Raw genomic sequence first — 22,723 nt, forward strand, 5'->3', positions numbered from 1 at the left:
CATGCGTATTTGATTGGTTTAAGTTATTGTTCATGATTAGTACAGGGATTAGCCAAATTAATCATACGAAAATGATGTAGTTACTAGTTCTTGATGCAGTGTGACTTTAGCATTATTATTATTTATTCATTTTGGTACGTATGTGCTTTATGCTTGTCTTTTTCTGTCCATGTGTTTTATTGAGATTGTATTGTTTTTGTTAGGAATTTTAATTGTGTTCATTTGGAGTTAAACAGGTTAGTTTTAGTGGCGGCTAACTTCAAATTGTAATTTGAGGAAACCTCAACTGAAGTACGAAAGCTGTGTTCGCTTGTCGATTTCTGTGGAAACATTTTCTCATGACTCCTTTTTTTGTCTTCTTCTCAATTTTTTGGGGTTTAATTTCTTTTAAAATGTCATATTGTAATTAGATAAGAAGTTTTAATGCTAGCTTATAATTTTCTTGATTTGGTTCACAAATTCAAGGTTTTAAAAAACGCTAGGCGTTAGTCGGGTGTGCCTAGGCGGTTAGGCGAGGTCTAGGCGGATTTAGGTAAATTTCTTGTATATCTTGTAAATAAGTGCATATTAACACTTACAAAAAAATATACTTGTATAAAATCCATGGATAAAATGCAAAAAAAATATCCAACAAGTCCAAAATTTTAAAACACATTAAGCATATATGCCATATAATTTAAGATATTTTGAATTGTTATATCTAATTTTTTTTTAAATAAAGGTAAAAATCCCACATAGCGGGTTGGGTGATTCATAATAAAGAAAAAATTCTAATGTGAATATGGGTAGTTCTTAGTAATTTATAAAATATTTTTTAGAGATCATATTACTTTATGTTTAATTTAAAGAGAAATAAAGGTGTGAAATATGTGGATGTAGGGATTGACACCCCATCATTTTTTACGAGAAAAATCAATATGTTAGGGACTGACAGCCTATGGTTTTTAACAAAAAAACAAGCAACTTGATGCTTGTTGTCAAAACTTGATTGGAGGGAAACTAATAAAAAAATTAAATAAGAAAAGTATGCAGAGTGTACGTGGTGTGAAAGGAAGAGAGAGAAAGTTATTTCTCATCTGTCTTCATCCTTTCGTCTTCGCCAAACCGTGAACCAAAAACCTAGAAGGACAAGAATGCAGTTGATCTGCATTCTTGAAAACAGAACAAAACTAAAATTTCTGGACCGCCTAGGCCACTCAGTCACCCGCCTAGGTTGCCCAAGCCGTCTCGGTGGCTGCCTAATCCCTGTCCCGATTTTGAGTTAATCCTTATGGCCAGTCACCACCCAGCGCCTAGACGCCGCCTAGGCCGATTTTTAGAATACTGCTATAATTACTCTTTTGTTTGTCTTTTTTCTAAAAATTAAAATTGCTTCGCCAAGAGTTTGACTACACTCAATTTTGAGATAAACAAAATATCTTTATATCTTTATGAGTATTGTTGAGAATCTGAATTTCATATTATAGAAATAAAGTTTATACACGAACGTTTAATAATCTTGAGATTCTTTAACCATTATCAACTAGTTTGAATTGAATGTGCACATTCTAGTATATGGTGTGTTAGAACTAATTATTTATGTGTTGAACTAAATTGTCCATGTACTCCTGCATCACACAGTATTTGTTGCCTTTGATAGATAATCTCACATTGGAGCAATTAAAGCCTTAGAGCAACTCCGCCCTCCCAATTGGTAGGGGGATTGGGTGGATGATTTGATCCACCAAAACCAATAGGATGAGCTCCAGCCTTATGCCCAGTCACTCAGGCTACAGTGAAAAGCAGAAGGCCCGACTGCTCAATCGGGCCACAATCGCCCAACGCACTGCTTAAGGCAGTCGGACGTCAGGGTGACGTCACACACATTATAATTATTTGTGCCAGACACATGCATTTCACGCGTACGTGGGCGCAAGTTATCTGACAAAAATCCAGGGTCTAGATTTATCATATTTGACAGTCCTTTGTTATCCTGATTTTTATCGAAAATAAACATAATATGATTTTTTTTAAATAATTTTTTAATACCAATTGTTCGGACAATTCATCTATGGCTGGAGATACGCTTAGGTAATTACTGTTCATAAAAAAATGCCAATTACTCAATAGCACATACTATTGTCGCCCTAAAGGGTGGAGTTGCTCTTTCATATGTGTTGCCTACGATGGTGAATTTCATCCTAAACCTTACATGGAAGTAAAATTCTCTTTCCTTCTAATCTCTCTCCCCTTTCCTCCCCTTTTACTTGAACGGTTAATGTTAAGTCACGTTAACATTTTATTTTAATATTTTTTTTAAAGACAATAAGACAAAAAGTAATGTGTGAGAAGATGGGAGAGAAGGGAAGAGAATTGAAGGGAGAGAGAATCCTACTACCTAAACGTGAGATGCACTAGCTTAAATTAGGTGATGCATATTTTATTTTAATCCCATAGAAAGTTCTTCCACCGATAAAATACTGGTTTGGTACTGAGATTATTTTTTAAAAAGTGGGTATAAAAAAAAGCTGAGCTCAAAAAAGTGTTTGGTAAACACTTAAAAACAGCTTATTTTCACAGTTTTGGGTGAAAAAAAAAACTGAAAACGTAAAACAGCAAAAATGAGCTTATTCTCACAGCACAGTAAAAACAGTTTTTTTTTTCAAAACACAGTAATACCAAACCAGCCCAAAGTCCATAAACTGTGAGTGGGAGCTGGGGCTTGGCAGACATTGCACCAACTCAAGAGCTGATATAAAATACAAACTTAACTATTGATACTCCAAAATACACAGTTAAATTTGTATCTTATGTTTTCCTTATATCAACTATAAATCGTGTAAAATTTGACTCCATGGTTAGTACAGTTACGTAGGGTTATGAACTTATGCATCTTCTAGAAAGGCCAATTTGTCAACTAATTAAGTTTTAATTTAATTAACAATTGGGTTGATAAACAAAAAGAAAATCATAAATAAAGCCTTTATTCAAAACTAAACTTGTCATAAACAAATGCCCTAGTTGACATGAAGAAATCTGGTTCAAATCTTGAAAGAACACAGCTTTATAGAGAAAAAAAGTATTCTAGGCCTGATTGAGATAATTTTTTGTGCAAGGGCTTATTTGTTTGTTACGTCACAACATGAGTTTGTTTAAAATACAAAGGGGATTCCTGCATTTTGGTTCATTAAAATAGACCAAAGTATGATTCGAATGCATGAAACTTATTTTGTGGGTACATTTTGAATGGATACGTAACAAGACATAAAAGCCTGTACCTAAAAATCTCTCGTATGTATGACTTACAATTAAGAGCATACTATGAGTTCAAATATTGATTCACCTTTGAATCCACAGTAATGGTTTAACCTAATCGTGGGCTTCAAAACAACACAAGCTATGTAATGTATCTAATACTTTAGCTTAGTTCGATTAGGTTTGCTGACTTGACCGTCAGAAGGTTTCAACCAACACTGTACCTATACATCAGTCACACCCAAAATTATATATCATCTTTGAATTGTAGATTACTGGAGTAATTTGGATTCACGTTGATATTTTTGCTTCTTAGTTAGCCTCGCACAAAATGACCAACTACATAACAAATGGTGCATCTTTTGTATGATTGTAGTGCCTTTTTGCATAAAGAATCATTGTCTTTTGGGATAACGGCCAGATTGTATTCACATCTAATTGCACAATCTTTCCCACTAATCCTTCATCAACTTTTCTTTATCTCATCTCATCTCATCTCATCTCATCACTTTTATAAAGTTTGTATTAAATAGAAAGCCCTCATTAGTTTCACTAATCTTCCACTTTAACTTTATTCGTACACTTAATAGAAAAAAACTTGGTGTTTGTATGGGATTGTTTTATACATACATGTTTAAGGTGGGTGTTGTGACATATCATCGTTTCATAGTCAAAGTTCGGTCTTATTCAATAGTTTTTGTATAATGCACCAGAGCATAGCGTGTAGCGGAGTTATAAATTGTTACATGCTTTGGATTCTTTGATAAAATGAAAATAGGAATGACTATAGGATTTTGATACCTTCAATTCTTCAGTAAATATCATGCACTTCAGTAAATACCATGCACCCGAGCATGATAAAACTTTATCGTATTCAAATAATACAAATATGACTTGTTTGAAAGTCCTTTTAAAATAAGTGAAAGTGCTTTTAGAAAAAACGTTTTTAGGTTCTAAAAGCACTTCAAGTTTTTCTAAGATTCACTTGCACTTTTACTATAGATTGATTTCAATAACATTTCACTAAAAGTGCTTTTAGCTTGTTTAAAAGCATTTCCAAATAAGCAAAACAAGCTTTTAACTATCATTCAGAATGATGAGGCTGTTTTGGAAGAATCTTTTTTATTGGATGATATTTTTGTACCACTTTTTTCCCTTTTTCTTACTCAAAACATTGATGACATGTTTACTAATTCGACATAAGCCGAGGAAAACTTGAAATGACAAAAGAGTGAGTCAATGAACGTTTACAAATCTGAAAACTAATGAAAGTGGATGATTTCATATAAGGAAAATTAATGAAAATGGTTTAAAATTTTTGAGTTTTAACAATAAGGACAAAATAAAGAGTAAAGTAAATAGTACTAGAATTGATTTTTTAGTGTAAAAATATAATTTTTCGTTAAAATGAACAACATCTAGAATTTTTTTATTAAAGTTCCTTTCTATATAACCAACGAACCCCAGCTTCATGCTTGTGGCCATAACGTAGATAGTAGCCCATTGGACCCTCTTCTATTGCATTTTCAAACAAATGCCATATAAATAAATAGTCAAATTGGTAGCATACTAGCATGCAATTGCAAAATGTGGCATATGAATATATGTGACAAAATAATGGCTTGGTTGAATGTCAAAGTATGTGTAGCAAGTAGCGAGACCTTCTCAGTTCTCGACAGTCGAAGTCAAGCTGTTGCAGCTTCTACTCACAATAACAAGTACAGTACTCAACAATCTCTCTCCCACCTCTCTTCCGGACAAAGATTGTCTGCCCTTCCACTTTCGGTGTCTTTCCGTTCACTCTTATTTGTATGGTCACGGTTAGGTTAAATCAACATTTTATATTACTATTTATTTTTGTCTCATTATCTTTATAAAAGATAATATAGAATATTAACATAATTTAACCGTAATTATATAAAATAGAAAGATATGAAAAAGCATCGGACGTGAGAGGCAGACAACCTTGTCCCGCTCTTCCTCCGGCTAAAAGCTACGCAAATCTCTTTTTTTTTTTTTCCTTGGTTTTTTTGCCTTCAATTACACATCAAGTTCATTGCTTTTGACTCTGCAAAACAACTTTACTTTTCATCCCCTAATCTTAAAGCAAAACCCATTTGCAAATAAACCAAATTACACCGCCTAGTTACAGAAAAAGCCACCAAATTAAGTTAATTAACAAATGGTTTTCTGCAGAAAAGCTTCCTGCTTTCTTACATTTCCCTCAAAAAGCCTAGATCTGTGTCCTTAAACCCCATTTTTTGTCGATAAATCCAGCTTGTAGCAACTGGGTTTTGCTATTTACCTCGAAATATCATTACCCATCACCAAAAAAATCTGATTTTCAGTCAGAAATCCGTTGTTGCAGCCAGTATTTATTGCTACAGTGTCAGGAAGCTGCTTTTTCAACTCCATGGATCTGTGATTCTGCCTGCCGAGAAATGAAGCTGCTTTTCTGAGAAGCCGTTCCGATTCCATCACAAGCCAAGCAAAAAAAAAAAAACACCCAGAGCTTTTGGTGGAAGCAGGGAAGGATGATTCAGCTGTTGTTCGTAGTGCTTTTCGCCGAGGGGGTTGTAGCATTCCTTCTGCTGGTGAAAATTGGGCCGTTGAGGGAGCTGGTAATAAAGAGCTTGGATCAGATAAAAATGGGTAAGGGTCCGGCCACCATAAAAACGATTGCCGGGACCATGTCTGTGATTTTAATCTCCGACTTCATCAGCATTGTGAAGATCCAGAACAAAGGTGTGAAGCTTGGGACGATGTCGCCGATGGATCAGGTTCTGTGGAGGACCCACCTGCTTGAAGCTTCATTGTTGGGTATGTTCCTCAATCCTGCTCACTGTTTTCTTAGTAGTTTTGAGTGTTTTGGTTACTATTTAGTTAGGGTTTTCTTGCTTTAGTTATGGGTTTTTGTTAAGAGTTCATAGAGACCGGCTAGCGGCTCACTACTATTGAACACCGATACTGAACCTAACTTAATCACCTGGCCCGTAGATTTTGTACAAAAGTTCTCGATGCAATTAGTGGTGGAACCACTCAATATAAGTTCTACTGAATTTTTTTTTCTCGCGTTTTCGATGTGGGACTATACATTTTTAACAGTTTTAATTGGAAGTTAACAAATGTGTACGAGTGTGTGGATTATTACACGAGTCCACCAAGGGAAAAGTAGAAGTTCTCTAGCACAATTAGTTTTGTTGCACATAAACAAGAAACTTTTAAGGTTGTTGCCACTAGGTTCTGTTGAGAAGGGGGTCGCTCCTGGAAAAGAATCTATTGATTCTCTCGCAATTGGTTGGACCATGATTAACCCTCGGCTTTACAGATGTACCCGTCAATAATTCTTTATACATTGCAAGGATCTTTTGGCTTCTTTAGACTGTGTTAAAAAGATTTGCCTGAAAAAACTGGTTGTTTTGATTAGTGGATCTAGTAAGGACTAGAAATTGGTCTAATTGTAAGTCTTCAGTATAGTGTGGTGTTAACTTGAAATGAAAGTTCTCAAGATGATATCTGAATCGTTAGCGAAAATCATATCGTTTGGGTGGAAAAGATCACTTGTTTCAATATACAGACGTTTTTTATTTGGTTTTTCCTTTTCCTTTTTGTTCTGTTCTCTTAGCAAAATTCAAGCTGTAGTTGGTAAGAAGTATCCTATATTTTCATTTTCTTAAATATCGCTTATCAGACTAATTAAGAAAGTGAAAATATAAGATATAAAGGTTTTCCTTCAGTTGCCTACCCTTTGCCAGTTTGCCAGTATTTGTTGGTTTTTCCGTTTTAATGTGAAATTAATTTCATTGGTTTTCCTTGTTCCCCGTATACATTTGTTAAAGACATATCACTAGGAGTGTTAGTTCTTATGATTTTCATTTCCTTTCCTTTTCCGATAGCTTAATAATAATCAAGTATTTGCATGCATAATTGTATATCTTCTAGGATGTGACATCATAAATCTGTATGTAACGCACGAGGAGTAGTTCAGTACCAAGTCAAATTATATTGAATTCAATCAAAAAATTGCGACCTAAGTTTTGCACTCACAATCTACAGTGCGACTATCGTCAATGTAAGGACTCAATCCACTAGGTAAATAGGCATGGGGGCGACAAGATATTAGCCATTCATTAATAAAATCTTCACGTTGGCCTCGTACTATCACCATCCATTGTAAATGTGTTTCGCTGCAGGTTTCTCTCCTATTGTCGGAATGACCCTAATTAATTTCACTCTTAAGAACTGTTTCTTGCTCCTCTCTCTTTTTATGGTCAAATGATGCAAACCTGGCAACCAGATGACTCCATCTCTCTCTTGGACTGTGTCCCGAATCCTCAGAATCGCTGTCTACTGGTTGAATACTTGGTGTCTCCATTCTTCATTACCCTTGGTTGCTGCTGCTAGTCCGGCCTCTCTGTCCTTGTACACCTAGTAATCGCTTTCATGTTCTGGAAGAAGACGATTTTGGTTACCGGAAAAGGGAATGCTTAAGTTGATTATACAGTCTTCTTGGGCAACTGACAGTAGAGCTTCATGCATGGTGTCTGCTCTGGGATTGATGTCCAAACTGTTGTTTGCATTCCAGTGAATGATCCTTTCTATCCCTGATGACCCAAGAAATCAAGCACCATTATCTCAGTAAGCTAATCGATAATTGATCTTGCCTGCAGGTTTTACCCTATTTCTTGGATTCATAATTGATCGAATGCACCATTATCTCAGTAAGCTAATTGGATTGAGGAGTAGCGTGGGAGCTTCAAAAGAAGAACTTGATAGGCTTCAGAAAGAGAAGATACAGCTTAAAGAAAAGGAAGATAAATCGTCCCAAGAAATCAAGCAGCTGCAAGACAAAATCTCAACTCTAACAGAGGATTTGAAGAAGCTGAAATTGGAATGTGCAGAGAAGGATAAAAGCATCGAAACTGCTGAATCCCATGTTGCCTCCCTCCAAAAACAGGCTGCAGATCTACTTCTCGAATATGACCGCTTGTTAGAAGACAACCAAAATCTTCAGACTCAGTCTCTAGGTTATAGGAGCAGGTAATTTTGAAACACCGCCGCAGTTTGAGCTTTGAGACGTATTTTGCTTACTTGTGATGTTCTTGTCTGATCCCCTGCCGGAAAGTTGTTGAAAATTTTGTAATTCTCGTGAAATTAGAACGTACACTCCCAGATTTAGTTCACGATGCCTTTCGATTAATAGATATGCACACGGAAATTTGAATCTGTTAGAGCACTTTGATAAATTTTCTTTGCTGGAAGGAATGTTCGTCTTCCGAATTGTGCAACAGAAATTCATTCCTGGGAACATATCCGATGGCTCTCATGTCATGATCCAACTTATTCAGGATTTGCATGATATCGCCATGATGTTGGTGTGTCTTATCTTCCATGAGAAAAGCATGGAGCTCTCCATTCACTTCCACAACACTATAACCAGGCACTTTCTTTGTTCCTCTCTGTTTCATCATCTTCTTCATGTCTGCTACATCATCCCACTTCCTCGCCATTGCGTAGAAGTTCGAGACCAAAGCGTAAACTCCTAAGTCATCCGGATTCAAATCGAGGATCTTCTTAGCCACGACCTCTCCAATCGACGACTTCCCATGATTGTGGCAACCTGCCAGGAGGGCAACCCAAACAGCAAGGCCAGGTTCAGTATTCACAGAATTAATTAGCTCATAAGCCTCTTCCACTCGTCCGGCGCGAGCCAGTAGGTCAACCATGCAAGCATAATGTTTCTCCCCCGGAGTGGTTTTGTACTTATTGACCATGACGTCGAACCAATACTGGCCTTCTTGTACGAGGCCTGCATGACTGAAGGCTGAAAGAAGAGAAGCAAAAGTAGCATGATCGGGCTTTACGTTTGTCTCCGTCATCTGGAGGAAGAGTGCTAGAGCTTCCTCTGCATGACCATGAATTCCGTAGCTTGTAATCATAGCATTCCACGAGATTAAGTCTCTGGAAATAATCTGATCGAAGAGAGCACGTGCGTAAGAAAGGGATCCGCATTTCGAATACATGTCAATCACTGCAGTACCCAAAACTTCATCAAAATCAAGCCTCTTCAAGATAAATGCATGTGCGGATTTACCCCATTTCAAAAACCCTACTTGTGAACATGCTAGAAGTGCGCTCACAAGACACGCTGAATCGGGTTCAAATCCACTGCCCTGCATCTCTACTAGCATTTCGAGTGCACGCCCTGCGAAGCCATTTTGAGCAAAGCCGGAAATCAAAGCACCCCACGAAATGGCATTCTTGTAAGGCATCCTATCGAACACCCTATAAGCTAGCTCCAAATGCCCGTTCTTTGCATACATATGGGCAAGGCTGGTTTGAACCATAACATCCATACGAAGACCTCTCCGAATCATAAACCCGTGAACAGAAAGACTCAATCTCAAGTCCCCAAGACTTGCACAAGCCTGTACCAACCCCGTCATCGAAACCCCATCAAATTCGATTCCCTCATGTTGCATTCCCCTAAACATCTCAACTGCTTCCATTGGCCTTCCACTCTGCACAAACCCTGTTATCATTGTTGTCCAACAAACAAGGTCCTTTCTAGGCATCTTTTCAAACACCACCACTGCTTCATCCATCTTCCCGCTCTTGGCGTACAAGTTCAAAACAGATGATCCCACAAACACATCACGTTCGTACCCGCAATCCACCGCCTTAGACCAAATTTCCTCACCAATCTCCAAGTCCAACATGCTTGCGCAAGCCTTAATCGCGACAGTAAAAGTCGAACTATCAGGTCTAACTCCATCCGCTACCATCTGATGATATAAACTTAAAACTTGAGACGGGTACTCTTGCCGAGAATACGCGACTATCATGGCATTCCATGCATTCACGCCTCGTTGAGGCAATTTATCGAACACTTTGCGGGCGGACACAGTATACCCAATACGCGCGTAGGACGCTATGAGTCGAGCGTTGAAGCTTCCATCGGCGAGGGTACTAGTCAATATCATAAGAGCATGGACTTTAGCTATGGAGGTCTTATCCGTGCAGGATAAGAGGAGAGCTCTGAGGCGCCTTGGCCATGGAAGTAACTGCATCTATGCATGGGAAGCTAAAACTTGATATTCTGTTAACACCTACTAGGTTACTGTTTATAGCCTTTGCAAAAGAGAGATTATTATTTCCTACTTTACTTTTGCAATTTGTTTGATTTTCTTTTGAGCGAATATCATACTTTCTTTTAGTTTAGGACATAATATTCGATCAGATAAAAAACAGACAGAATAATTTGGTCCAAATCCTTTCTTACAGCATTAACTCTTTTCCCTTTAAATTATCTAATTAATTGTTTTTATTTATTTGGGATTTTGGTGATGGTACTTGGATAACATTTGGAAATACGTTTGAATTATTGAGGCAAATATGTTCTCGATCGAGCCATAGATTCTTTGGCGTTGAATTTGATTGGTTGGAATTAAAAATTAAATTTATTATGATTGCATCTAAAATTTTGTATCCTTGACAGAATTGAAGCGAACAAATGCACGCTTTATGTGACACACCCCAACCTAGAAAGTTTATTTGGACTCCAAATCGAGTTGTGCTGGCTGACACCAAGAGGGTGACGAAACCATAAAATATAGTGATGTGGGAAAAATGTGAATAAATTTAAATCTAAAAATGTCTAAATACGAGAGTGTGCTGTGAGCGGAAATGAACCAATTTCACACGTGATGTCAGAGTATAAGTAAAGTAGAGTATGGTGGATTAAGAATCATACCATTGAAGGTAATCTCCAATACCAAGATTTGCCCCGAATCCTCGTCGATAAGAAAGCTCAGCTAAAAAAACCTAGAGGGTGGAAACAAAGCAAGGGTGAGTGACCCTGGAAATAAAATTTTAATAAAAACCTTCTAAATCGTTATAACCCCTTACTGTAACACCTGTATAGCTTAAAAAAAAATCATATCACGTATCAATGTAAAATCAAAAGTATACCAACAGTAAATCCAACATCTCATGAGCAATATAAATAATCATGTGCTCAATAAATCAATGCTAGCACATAAGTCAGAGTCACCTATAGTGACATGTACGACTCATCTATATCTCATCAATCTCCGACCTATGTGCTAGCATTGATTGATGAGATATGGATGAGTCGTATAAGTCTCAGGCTGAGATATGACATTATGTGATCAGCTAAATTAATCTATTAATTTGTACGGATTTGGTTAGTACTATTTGGGCTTTGTCGTGATTTTATACAAGTTAGATATTTGATTTGGAATTTGAGAATTAATAAACATTTTGAGTTTGAACCAAATTAAATCATACTAAATTGTTTGACTCAAGAACTTGGCGCAGGGAAATAAACAGGGTTCGTCTTAGAAATCTCATTCTCCCTTGCATGGACACGAGTTAGACGAGTTTTCAATTTCTTTGCTCGCAAGAAAGCTCACTTCCTTGACCCCCACGTTTCTTTGCTTGCAAGACAATTATTTACTTCATTTTCTTTTACATTTTTTGGTAAAAGATTACAAATTCAAGTCATAGAAACAACTTATTCGCAAAACATGAGTAAGGCTCTATACGATAGACATTATCCTTGACCCTTGCAAAGCCAGGAGCTTTATTGGTTAGGGTCACCATTTTCGCTTCTTGTATTTAATATTTAATTCTCTCCGATCACTTCATATATAAATTATTAAATTAAGCTGAAAAAGAAGAACAGTCTTCTTGGCTCTAAAGTTGAAGGAACCAATTGAAAAATTATATAAATTCTGTTGGTCTACTCATAATCCCACAACTTAGAAAAAGAAGAAGAAGAAATCAGATTCCAAATTCCATTACCAAAAGTTGGAGAAGCAAATTGCATCTATTTGTTTGAGCATATATTTGGAGAATATTTAGTTTGTGAATATTAAAGCAACCAACATTCTGTTAAGCCACAACACGCAGAACAACCTCTTTGTGAGTAATCAAATCATGGACGATCAATCAGACGGCGGGGAAGGCAACTCCCAAAGAAATCCGAAGCTGCCGGTACCCGGAAAACGCAACATACTCATCACAAGTGCCCTCCCTTATGTCAACAACATCCCTCACCTTGGCACCATCATTGGCTGTAAGTATAATTCCCAACTACTGCTCTTTCCTCGCCTTGTTTTAGCTCGCTTTATTTATACACAAATCGCAGTTTCACGTGTGCAACATGTTCGTGAATTTAATTTGTTTGAGACCGTGATTTGCGGTTGATGTTTGTATGCATGCTTATGATTGTATATCGTATATGGACATGATGCAGGTGTTCTAAGTGCTGATGTTTACGCTCGATACTGTCGCCTTCGCGGGTACAATGCGATATACATATGTGGGACTGATGAGTATGGGACTGCAACCGAGACAAAAGCTAGGGAGGAAAATTGTACTCCACAGCAAATTTGTGACAAGTAAGTTGTGACAAAAATTCGGATAGTGAATAGCAGTATGAACTTATTACTAATTACGGAGCTTAATTGGTTTTGTAGATACTATGAAATTCATAAACAGGTCTACGAGTGGTTCGATATAAGTTTTGATAAATTCGGACGCACGTCAACTCCTCAACAGACAGAAATTTGCCAACATATTTTCAAGAAACTTTTGGAGAACGGATATTTTTCCGAGAACACAATTCAGCAGGTATATATGTACTAGTACTACTGCTCGTGTGAAAATTTACATCACTTTACTGCTTACTTAAGTGAAAATTTTGTATCTAAATGGTTTGAATTTCGGCAACAATCCAGCTGTTTTGTGAAACATGCGATCGTTTCTTGGCTGACCGGCTAGTGGAAGGCACTTGCCCAACGCTAGATTGCGGCTATGATTCTGCACGAGGAGATCAGTGCGATAAGTGTGGAAAGCTGTTGAATACAACTGAGCTTAAGGATCCTAGATGTAAAGTATGTTTAGCTCCTTGAGATTTCATACTTCATTACAGTTAATTTGTTAGGATTTCGTCGAAATTACCAGCTTCTTATTTCCTGGTTTTGTACTCGAAACTGTAATCAACAGGCATGTCAGGCACGGCCATGCATACGAGAGACGAACCACTTATTTCTAGAGCTCCCTTTACTGAAGGATAAAGTGGAAGAATTTGTCAACAACCTGTCAGTTGAAGGATTCTGGAGCCCGAACGCTATTCAAACTACATACGCATGGCTTAGAGAAGGACTTAAGGTGCGATGTATGACGAGGGACCTTAAGTGGGGTGTTCCCGTTCCACTCGAAAAATTTGAGGACAAGGTTAGCACTTAATTTATTTAACAAATGGTGATTTTCCCTTTGTTAATGTTTACTAGAAATTTGCACGTTGGTAACTTTTTTTTCCTTTGCCAATTTATGATATGCTTAGGTTTTTTATGTATGGTTTGATGCGCCTATCGGTTATATTTCTATCACTTCATGCTACACGCCCGACTGGGAGAAGTGGTGGAAGAACCCCAAAAATGTTGAGCTGTACCAGTTCATGGGCAAGGACAATGTGCCATTCCACACGGTAAAGATTTCATCTTATTTATCTGGAAGTTTGTAACTTTGTATTTGTTGCTGAAATGTTTATTTGTGGTACAATTTGATTCCAGGTTATGTTTCCATCTACGCTTCTTGGAACCGGAGAGAATTGGACACTGATGAAGAGCCTTAGCGTCACAGAATATCTGATGTATGAAACAGGTAATTGCGCGTGAGAATTGCGATGATCTTCGCAAAAGTTTTACCATTTAAAGTTTCAACTCATACTTCTATTTCTCTTTTCATTTTCACTCATTGATCGATGCCACAGGGAAGTTTTCCAAGAGTAGGGGCATAGGAATTTTCGGCAATGATGTGCAAGAAACAAACATTCCCTCAGAAGTGTGGCGATATTATTTGCTAGCTAACCGGCCAGAGGTAATCTGTTTTTTCTTCAGCTGCTGGTGATTTTGCAGTTCTTGCGTTGAACTTGGATAGTTGAAAATTCCAATGGTTATTACTTAATTATCTGTTTCCTTAATCATGATTAGGTCTCAGACACCGTTTTTACATGGGCGGACTTACAAGCAAAACTAAACACTGAGTTGCTGAATAATTTGGGAAATTTCATTAACCGGGTATTGAGCTTCATTGCAAAACCTCAAGGTCAGTAATCCGCTAAACAAAGAATTTATAATTCGGAGTTTACTTGAATTCACTTCGAAGTTTTCAATTTCCTTGCGTTTTACGGAAGTTCAAAACTTCTGTTTACATTTCTGTTTTTACTTATCTTGTATCACATTTTTTTTCTTCTTCGATCAACATATCGTGATCAAATTTATGTACCATGTTCTGCTTTCTCTTGCATTTTGGCATTCATGTGAACTTTCACCTTTTTCCTGCAGGACAAGGATATGGATCTATTATTCCAGACGCTTCGGGGGCAGAATCACATTCCTTGACGAAAAGATTGGCAGAGAGAATCGGCATATATGTGGATCAATACATAGAAGCAATGGAGAAGGCAATATATATCTGAAACTAGTCTCTCAATTCCTCTCTGCACTATCTTGTTTGACTAAGAAGTTACATTATCTCACAATCGGCGATATGTATAGGTCAAGCTAAAGCAAGCACTGAAAATTGCAATGAGCATATCCAGTGAGGGAAATGCATATTTACAAGTAAGCTCGTAAAATCTCAGTTTTTCTTCTTCAAATTATTGACAGTGTATGAATAAAGGTTTCCCATATGTAATGCAGGAGAACCAGTTCTGGAAACTTTACAAACAAGATCAAGCTTCCTGCTGTATTGTCATCAAGACTTCTGCAGGACTCGTTTATCTTCTCGCGTGTGTGCTGGAACCTTTCATACCTTCATTTTCTCTCAAGGTACAAAAAATGTCTTGTATCGAGCAGATTAAGGACAAACAAAATACTTCACTCCATGTTTAACACCTTGGTATTAATTTTTCCTTTTCATGTCCAACAGGTGCTAAAGCAGCTCAATTTGCCACCCGAAAATCAGTTTTCGCTTTGCAACGAGGATGTTGAAAGGGCAAGAAAGCCTTGGGAAATATTACCTGATGGTCACAAGATTGGGACACCAGAGCCTTTGTTCAAAGAATTGGTAACATTATATGTTCATGTATAATCTTCTGTATCCGTTGTCTGTGGTTTTTGAAATGTAATGTAATTGTTTTCAACTTATTGTTTCGCAGAAAGATGAAGACGTGGAGTTCTTTAGGAGCAAATTTTCTGGAAGCCAAGCTGAAAGGGTTGCTAAGGGAGAGGCTGAAGCAAAGAAAATGGCTGAGAAATTGGAGCAAACAAAAATTTGATGCTTCCTTTATATACTAAGTAGATTCCTTGTTTGTAGTAACTTGTATGGATGGGTTGGAGGCTACCAAGTGCTTAATTTCTGAATTAATAATGAATTTTGAAGGATTTTGCGTACTATTTTGAACGTTGTGTTTATAGAATTAAGTTGAGATTTTCTAGTATGCATCAGTGTATATTATACACTGTCATCTTTAGCAATTGAATTTTGGCATATTCAACGCTTTATTTATTTGGTGCATGCTATACACCAGAGCATAATATAATTTTAGAAAGAATTTTTTAGTATGCATTTCAACGCTTAATTTCATCCAATGCATGTCGTGCGGTAAAAGAGATGAGACTCGAAATGATGGGTGAATTCAATAGCAGAACAACAAAATAAAAAGATGGAAAAATAAAAACGCCGTCTGTGGGAATCGAACCCACGACCACACGGTTAAAAGCCGTGCGCTCTACCGGCTGAGCTAAGACGGCATTTGCGACAGTAAACCACAAAGGATTTAATTTAAAGAGCAGCTGTTAGTTTACTTTACCTCCTGATTCTGGGGAATTATGTAAAGCAACATGCTTCAGAGCTACAGTGCCTCCACAACAATGGCGGAAATCACAGAGCCTCTCCTCCCTCCTAAGGAAACCCCAGAAACATCCAAACCGCTAGAGCCAGCAGATGACTTCGATCCCAAGACGATGCGCAGAATCACGCCAGGACTCAAGCGCCTGATCATCACCGTTTCAGTCCTCTTCTCCTTCATTCTCGGTCCTCTTTATCTCTCTCTCTCCTCATCTCTCTCTCCAATTTCTATTTGCCGATTTCTGACTTTGATTTTGCATGCAGGAATCCCATTGATATACAAATCCGTGGAAATCCCATTGATTTCTAAGACTAATATAGCTTTGTATCTCCAGTTAGTTATCATGCATTCATCATCTTATGTTTTCTTATGCTAATCTTCCTGCCAGTTTCAATAGACGTTCTCCTGGCAGCTCTACGAGAATGGAGAAGATACAAGCAGGAAAATAAGAGGTAGTTAGCACGGAAGACCAAAGTGAACAAAGCATCTTGATCATAGTCGACACGAAGCACGTTTCTGTTATTTGGGCAGGAGGCCAGAAGACATCAAAAAGCAATCCAGCTCTCGTGATATATGCATGTTTCTTGCGGTCTTGGGGAGTAGACAAAGTGATAAGGAAGGGAAGCATCGAAAAGGGCAAAAGATGACCTTCTTGAGTACGTGCTTTGAATTTGAATCCACGTTAGGATTGTTTTACTCATTTTTAAGACGAATGAGGATCCTCTCCGGATCCTCCTTGTGAGGAGGTGGAGGCACGCTTGGGTTGCCGGCAGGGTTGAGTAGGAGGCTGCGGTGTTGAGGGCGGCGGAGTTATTTGTTCAAGTGTTAGCCGTTCGGTTCCCTTTTCAGATTCAATAGGGATTTATTTGCCCAAATATACATTCCATTTCAAAACTGCCATGGGGGATCTTCAAAAATTTCCTACGCAATTATTCACCTAAGAGCAAAACACATAGGAATACAAGTTGGTCAGTAAAAAGTAAAGGTATCGGTAGACGGAACACATCATCTTCAAGTTAGATTTAGGGAGAAAACAGAGTACATCCATAAAATTTAAATTTCGGGCTGTTCCAAGCTAACAAATTCACAAGGTTTATATCAATAATGAGCACATTGAAAGCCACTTACAGCGATGCGTACTAGAACGAACGGGAAAAAAAATATGAGGGGTAAAATAAAGTTACAAGCAGGTTGATACCAATCGCAATAAAGCCTGCTAGACTGAGTCATACTAAACATGATGAAACAAGGCGATGAAACGGCTCCACAGTCCACCCTCAAGTGTCAGACTCTTGATTCCAATGCCAAAAGTATCTTCTTCCTTGGGCCCTGAAACCCCCAGATGGAAAAAGGTTAGCTCAGAGCTCCGTAGCCAAAACTCATTTGATCAAACCGAAAACTCAAATTGCTTGTATGTTCATCACGATTACATTATACACAATCACGGGAAATTGAAGGATACTAACATATCGCGTAGTTCTAGCAAAATTAAGGGAAAAAAAAACTACAACAAAAAAACCATTGAGGCATGGACAATGGTGTGCCCAATCCTAATCTTTCTTTGATCCAGTGTTATAAAAAATGAATTTCAGTAAAACAAATAGTTTAACTGTTTGAAACAACTGTAACGCAACAGGATTAGTTTCAGGTCAAATGAACAGACACCGTCCTCAACATTAATTAATGATAGCCCTAATTGGTGTTTGAAATTCTCTGTTTTATTTTAACCTCCACGACATCCGACTGATGTTAGGAAAGTAACTATTGTTCAACCATGCAATACTAATTAATTTTATTAGACTATTGTGAGGATGGTATGTATGCTTTACAATAAATGAATTTTTCCTAGTGATTCAAAAATAACTTCAAAAAGCTTTTATGCCACTCTTGCATGTTGAAACATAGGCTGTACAAAGTTTTCTGACACGCACCCAAAAACAAACATGTAAACTAGCATACTTCAAATCACCAGAGCATACCAAAGGTTCAGTAACAATAAAGTCGACGTAAAATAAGTATGGATTTCTTAGTTTTGAAAACAACAATTGAGTATAATATATTGCCTATTGGGATACGATATTCATAATTCATGTTTCAAGAATTCTATCTGGGAATTTGGTTGAGTTTACCATTGGTATTCCTAGAGCCTTGAGGTCCTCATCAGTCATGTGCACAAGAGCTGTCATATCAACCTGCATAAACACTTGGAATTGAGCACTCGAAAGTAATCAAATGCAGGTGGTGGAAAAAAGAAAGAAAAAAAAGCTATAATCTGCTTACTTCCTCTGCCTGAAATGTGATGGAGTATTTTTCAAGATCCAAGGACGTCAAAAATTCATCCACTGATGAACCAGCCTGTACCAAAAGAGGTATGGGTCATGAAATTAAGAGGCAACTGTCATAATGATATTGGAACATAGACACTCAATACTTCAATCTAGAAACAAAATGAATTTTCTTTTATGCTTACTTAAAGACATTGCAATGTAAAAATATCCGTATACCACCAACAATTGATGAACCACTTCATGAAATGATTTCTTCCTGTCACGCCGAGTATTGTAAAGAAGTCTTATTCTTACTTATTTATTTCTTAAGAAGCCTGTTAGAAAGTCCCTTCAGGCCACCCTTTCTGGTGCAAAATAAAGTATGAAACTGCTTATTCGTTCTACATGAAGACAATATTTAAAATCAAGTCCTAATGAAACCTCATACTTCTATGTTGTGATGTTGTAATGTAAACCCAATAACTGCTATATACATACTATTCCCAAACCCATCCCATTGTGGCCCCTTAAACAAATAGAAATTAAAAAAGAGAATGGAAAAGATAGCTGGGTCAACACATATCTAAAATCAACATGTCATATGTCGTAAAGCAAACTTCCGCTTGGTGAAACATTTTAAATATCGAAACGTTTTCCTCTTGAGCAACGTAGTAAAGATGAACCTAACTATATTAATTCTAGTAATCAGATGTAGAGAGCAATCTCAAACACACCGAGTGTAAGTGTGTGCTTACTGGTATGAATTTACAAAAAATAAAACACTTCTCGCCTTTTGTGAAGCCCTCTTTCTAGGAGCTGGGTTGGACACTTTTTTAGTCTCTGTTGCAAGGGTGCCAACAGCAATACTTCTCCTGGCTGGTTTGGCAGCCTCCACTTTTGGTTTTGGTGGATCTGTGTTCATTGGTTGTGGATTCATAGTACCAGATAGCTTTTCGCGCAGGTCCCTTACACCTGAAAGGGATCGATTTCCACTTTTTTTGAAACTTTTCCTTTGGAGCTTCAATCGAAGGTCCCGAGCATCGACTTTCCGATCTTCACAAGATATTAACACACAGTCAGCAACCAAAGAAAGATGACTCAATGGCATAAAGCCATAGCTGAAGTTTTAGTTGCAGGTGAAAGTGTCATAGCCCATACTTGAAACTTGAGGATCATCCTCGTATAGATCATGCTCCCACTTGCCATCTTGTCTCTGCCTGCAAAAGGATATGCTATGAACTCAATTATAAAGCTTTTTGGACTGAATAACATTAGTCCGATCAAACAGTAACAGTTGAATTGACACAAAGTAACTATTCAACAAATTGCATCCTCTGAAGTTTTGAACAAAAAGTATATGCACCAAATGGGTCAAAGAATCTGGTGAAGGCCAGATTGCAACACCAAATGCAGTATCTTTGTAACTACAATGATTTCATCAAGAATGAAACAATTACAAGTGCTCTCATTGAAGTCTTCAAAATTCATCAAACACAAAATCAACTGTGCTAATAACATTGCCACTGCCACGCAATTCTGTCTTATCAAACACAGACATAAGTCATACATAAATAAGAGTTCACAACTTTCACTACTAGAAATACAAAAATAACAACTTTTTGTAATAAAAATATGAAGAGTCAAGCGGTAGAAATAAAGAAAATGGTAAAACAAGGAGTCCAATGGTATCCAAATTTGATAACATATACCACTTTGTGTTTGACATAAGTCATACATAAATAAGAGTTCACAACTTTCACTACTAGAAATACAAAAATAACAACTTTTTGTAATAAAAATATGAAGAGTCAAGTAGTAGAAATAGAGAAAATGGTAAAACAAGGAGTCCAACGGTATCCAAATTTGATTCCATACACCACTTTGTAAAGAGTCCTCATTTCGATGAAAAGGAGATCGATGGATATGAATACCAATTCAATTGCATACATTTTTAATGGTATTGATAACAATGTTGTAAGCCTGAAATCCAGCATTTTGAAAGTATAAAACCTTTGTGGACTATTGTTACTTGCGTAATCATATTGGATTTGAAAGTATTGTTTGTCAATATCCAAGCTTTTCTATTTATAAGGATACTATCATCATTATTAGCTATTAAAGTTGCCAACACTGAGACCAAATTCCTGAACTTTTGCCACCTACTTTGACTATCTACACAAATCCAACTCCAAAATCTGATATTTCTATCAATCGAGCGCATCACGAAAACTATTCTGCAACATACAAAGAAAAAGGGCAACAAAAACAACACTCTAACATACACAATTCAAACCCAAAAACATATAATCGGTGCAAACTAAACCAAAATCCATAAACTACCAGAAGAATCATTGCCATCGATTCCCGTTCTTCGGAAAAAACAAGAAAAAGGAAGGAAGAGAAAGCGAACCTCTTTCCGGCTATCTGTCTACGGCGACCAGAGTCCTCCCTGAAGCCGCCATTGAGGCGGTCCTTTGCGGACAACTTGGTATCAGCTTCCTCTCGATCAGCATACATCTCCCTTAAATACAAGAAACCCTAAATCCCAACTCCGAACTCACACTTGAAGTCTTGAACCCTAACGGGTCGGAAAAAAATGGGGAAAAAGCACAACCTAATTCGAAATTCTAGAGAGACATGGAGAGAGAGGAAAAGGGGGGAAATTTGGGAAACCCTAACCCTCGTTTTATCAGTGAGAGAAAAAAGATGAACGCTGTAAAACAGTCGGAAGGAATTGAAGAGAGAAGAGAGAGAGAAAAGAGAGAGAGAGAGAGAGAGAGATATTTGATTGGAAACGGAGAAAGCCGGTTCAGCTGCAAAACAATTTGAGATATTATGACGCCGTCACTTGATATTTCGGGTTCGGATCTCGGCATCTTTTGATTTTTCGGAGGGGGATTTGGGCAACGGTGAATTAGTGCTGTGATACGCACCGCATTGGGAACCGCCTTTTACAAAAAAAATCCCTTTTTTACTTCTTAAATTAATTTTGGAAAATTGTGTCGTCCAATACTAGGAGTGCAATTTGATGTGAGTTATCCAGAACTCGTCCATGTTTAGTCCAAATTTAAACCCGAATAAGTGGGTTTTTTCTTGGATATAAGTTATAACCTGACAGTATTCAATTCAAACCGGTTATCATTTGCCTGATTATGTCCAAACCGATTTATTAACTCGCTGTAACCCGATTATAACCTAAATTACTAATGCATATATCACACCCGACCAACAACCAACTTTTCTAATATTTGGTACAATTTCATTTATAGGAATAGTTGATAGTGCTGAAGCATTTGGCATGGGGGTTTCTTGTAGCATTAAACCGGATCTATTTGATAATTTTTAGGCCCTCATGTACTTTGTTTTAAAGGATTTTAATGATTGTTGTGGATATATGATATATGATATATATATATATATATTATGCATGGGCTTGTTTATATTTGGATAATGAAATGTCTGCTCTTTTTTTTCCTTTTCCTACAAGTAGGGGTGGACATTTGGAACCGAAAATCGAAACCGAAACACGAATTGAATCGGACTGCACTAAATGGTTGGTTTTGCGGTTTTGAAACGGTTGCAGTTTCAAAACCGAACCACGGCAAAGAAAACGGTTTGGTTTCGGTTTTGGGTTTTCAAAACCGCGTCGAAACTGAAACCACACCATATATTGAATGTTATGTTTTAATTAGTTCAACTAGAATAGTCATCCAATTTTGCACCACTATTCGACATCAGTGCCTTGAACTCATTGCTTGCATCTGTCTGTTTCTCTCTTTCTTAAAACTCATCTTCATCTCTCTCTCAAAACTCATCTTCACCTCTTCCACAGTCGACATCAGTGCCCTGAACTCACTACTTGCATCTCTGCGTGCGACCTGGCTGCTTGCATCTCTGCGACCTCACTGCTGTTGCAAAATACTTGGCAACTTTCCATACTACAGCACGCATCTGTCAGCATATGGAACATAGTCAATATAATTAGGGTGGATGAGTCATATGTAAAAACATGAATGTTGTTATCAAGAAAATTAAAGACTGACCTCATCAAACATGAAGGCATGGTCAGGATCATCAACAATTAGTGAAAGGGTCCCATCGTAGTCTAGGAAAACAACCATCCTCTTCCCTTTTGCTGCTTTCATCATTCGATCAAATGAGCCCAATGCAAAAGGGTGCTCAACCTAAACATATAACACCCAAAAAAGAACTATAAAATAAAAACGAACAAGGATATATATGGTAAGAATTGTCATAAGATCACCGACTAAGTCCAAATGGCTAGAGCGTATGTCACAACCCGTCCCGAAATATTTAGTTTCGATGGTGTGAAATGTCT

General features: G+C 37.4%; 4 protein-coding genes and 1 non-coding gene across 5 annotated transcripts; 2 read left to right on the top strand and 3 right to left on the bottom strand.

Moving 5' to 3' along the window:
• Positions 1–5,198: 5,198 nt before the first annotated feature.
• On the top strand, positions 5,199–8,460 carry LOC126624042 (uncharacterized). Its single transcript, XM_050293037.1, has 2 exons — positions 5,199–6,054; positions 7,905–8,460. Exons 1-2 carry the CDS (start codon positions 5,769–5,771, stop codon positions 8,276–8,278), a joined length of 660 nt encoding a protein of 219 aa, XP_050148994.1. The 5' UTR covers positions 5,199–5,768; the 3' UTR covers positions 8,279–8,460.
• On the bottom strand, positions 8,453–10,509 carry LOC126624041 (putative pentatricopeptide repeat-containing protein At3g25060, mitochondrial). The gene has a single exon (XM_050293036.1). The coding sequence runs from the start codon at positions 10,302–10,304 to the stop codon at positions 8,463–8,465; it is 1,842 nt and encodes a 613-aa protein (XP_050148993.1). The 5' UTR covers positions 10,305–10,509; the 3' UTR covers positions 8,453–8,462.
• Positions 10,510–12,137: 1,628 nt separating this feature from the next.
• On the top strand, positions 12,138–15,662 carry LOC126623424 (probable methionine--tRNA ligase). Its single transcript, XM_050292315.1, has 14 exons — positions 12,138–12,334; positions 12,515–12,659; positions 12,738–12,891; positions 12,999–13,154; positions 13,267–13,497; positions 13,607–13,750; positions 13,836–13,926; positions 14,036–14,142; positions 14,256–14,370; positions 14,610–14,728; positions 14,823–14,888; positions 14,967–15,095; positions 15,196–15,333; positions 15,425–15,662. The coding sequence occupies exons 1-14, from the start codon at positions 12,196–12,198 to the stop codon at positions 15,542–15,544; spliced, it is 1,854 nt and encodes a 617-aa protein (XP_050148272.1). The 5' UTR covers positions 12,138–12,195; the 3' UTR covers positions 15,545–15,662.
• A 284-nt stretch (positions 15,663–15,946) lies between these two features.
• Positions 15,947–16,019, bottom strand: TRNAK-UUU (transfer RNA lysine (anticodon UUU)). Its single transcript has one exon. It is a non-coding gene; the product is annotated as a tRNA-Lys (tRNA).
• A 1,119-nt stretch (positions 16,020–17,138) lies between these two features.
• Positions 17,139–21,218, bottom strand: LOC126623425 (uncharacterized). Its single transcript, XM_050292316.1, has 6 exons — positions 20,795–21,218; positions 19,543–19,601; positions 19,175–19,437; positions 18,398–18,472; positions 18,247–18,309; positions 17,139–17,446 (listed from the first exon to the last, which is right to left on the bottom strand). The coding sequence occupies exons 1-6, from the start codon at positions 20,899–20,901 to the stop codon at positions 17,402–17,404; spliced, it is 612 nt and encodes a 203-aa protein (XP_050148273.1). The 5' UTR covers positions 20,902–21,218; the 3' UTR covers positions 17,139–17,401.
• Positions 21,219–22,723: the final 1,505 nt, after the last annotated feature.

This window comes from Malus sylvestris, chromosome 5, assembly GCF_916048215.2.
Source record: "Malus sylvestris chromosome 5, drMalSylv7.2, whole genome shotgun sequence".
In the NCBI taxonomy this organism is placed as follows: domain Eukaryota; kingdom Viridiplantae; phylum Streptophyta; class Magnoliopsida; order Rosales; family Rosaceae; genus Malus; species Malus sylvestris.

Coding starts and splice junctions, on each gene's coding strand:
- LOC126624042 (XM_050293037.1), top strand. CDS start 5,769: ATGATTCAGCTGTTGTTCGTAGTGCTTTTCGCCGAGGGGGTTGTAGCA. Junction 6,055..7,904: donor GCTTGAAGCTTCATTGTTGG/GTATGTTCCTCA, acceptor TCTTGCCTGCAG/GTTTTACCCTATTTCTTGGA.
- LOC126624041 (XM_050293036.1), bottom strand. CDS start 10,304: ATGCAGTTACTTCCATGGCCAAGGCGCCTCAGAGCTCTCCTCTTATCC.
- LOC126623424 (XM_050292315.1), top strand. CDS start 12,196: ATGGACGATCAATCAGACGGCGGGGAAGGCAACTCCCAAAGAAATCCG. Junction 13,155..13,266: donor TTAAGGATCCTAGATGTAAA/GTATGTTTAGCT, acceptor TGTAATCAACAG/GCATGTCAGGCACGGCCATG. Junction 13,927..14,035: donor ATATCTGATGTATGAAACAG/GTAATTGCGCGT, acceptor TCGATGCCACAG/GGAAGTTTTCCAAGAGTAGG.
- LOC126623425 (XM_050292316.1), bottom strand. CDS start 20,901: ATGTATGCTGATCGAGAGGAAGCTGATACCAAGTTGTCCGCAAAGGAC. Junction 18,473..19,174: donor GAAAGAGGGCTTCACAAAAG/GCGAGAAGTGTT, acceptor CTTTTGGTACAG/GCTGGTTCATCAGTGGATGA. Junction 17,447..18,246: donor AGGCTCTAGGAATACCAATG/GTAAACTCAACC, acceptor TGGGGGTTTCAG/GGCCCAAGGAAGAAGATACT.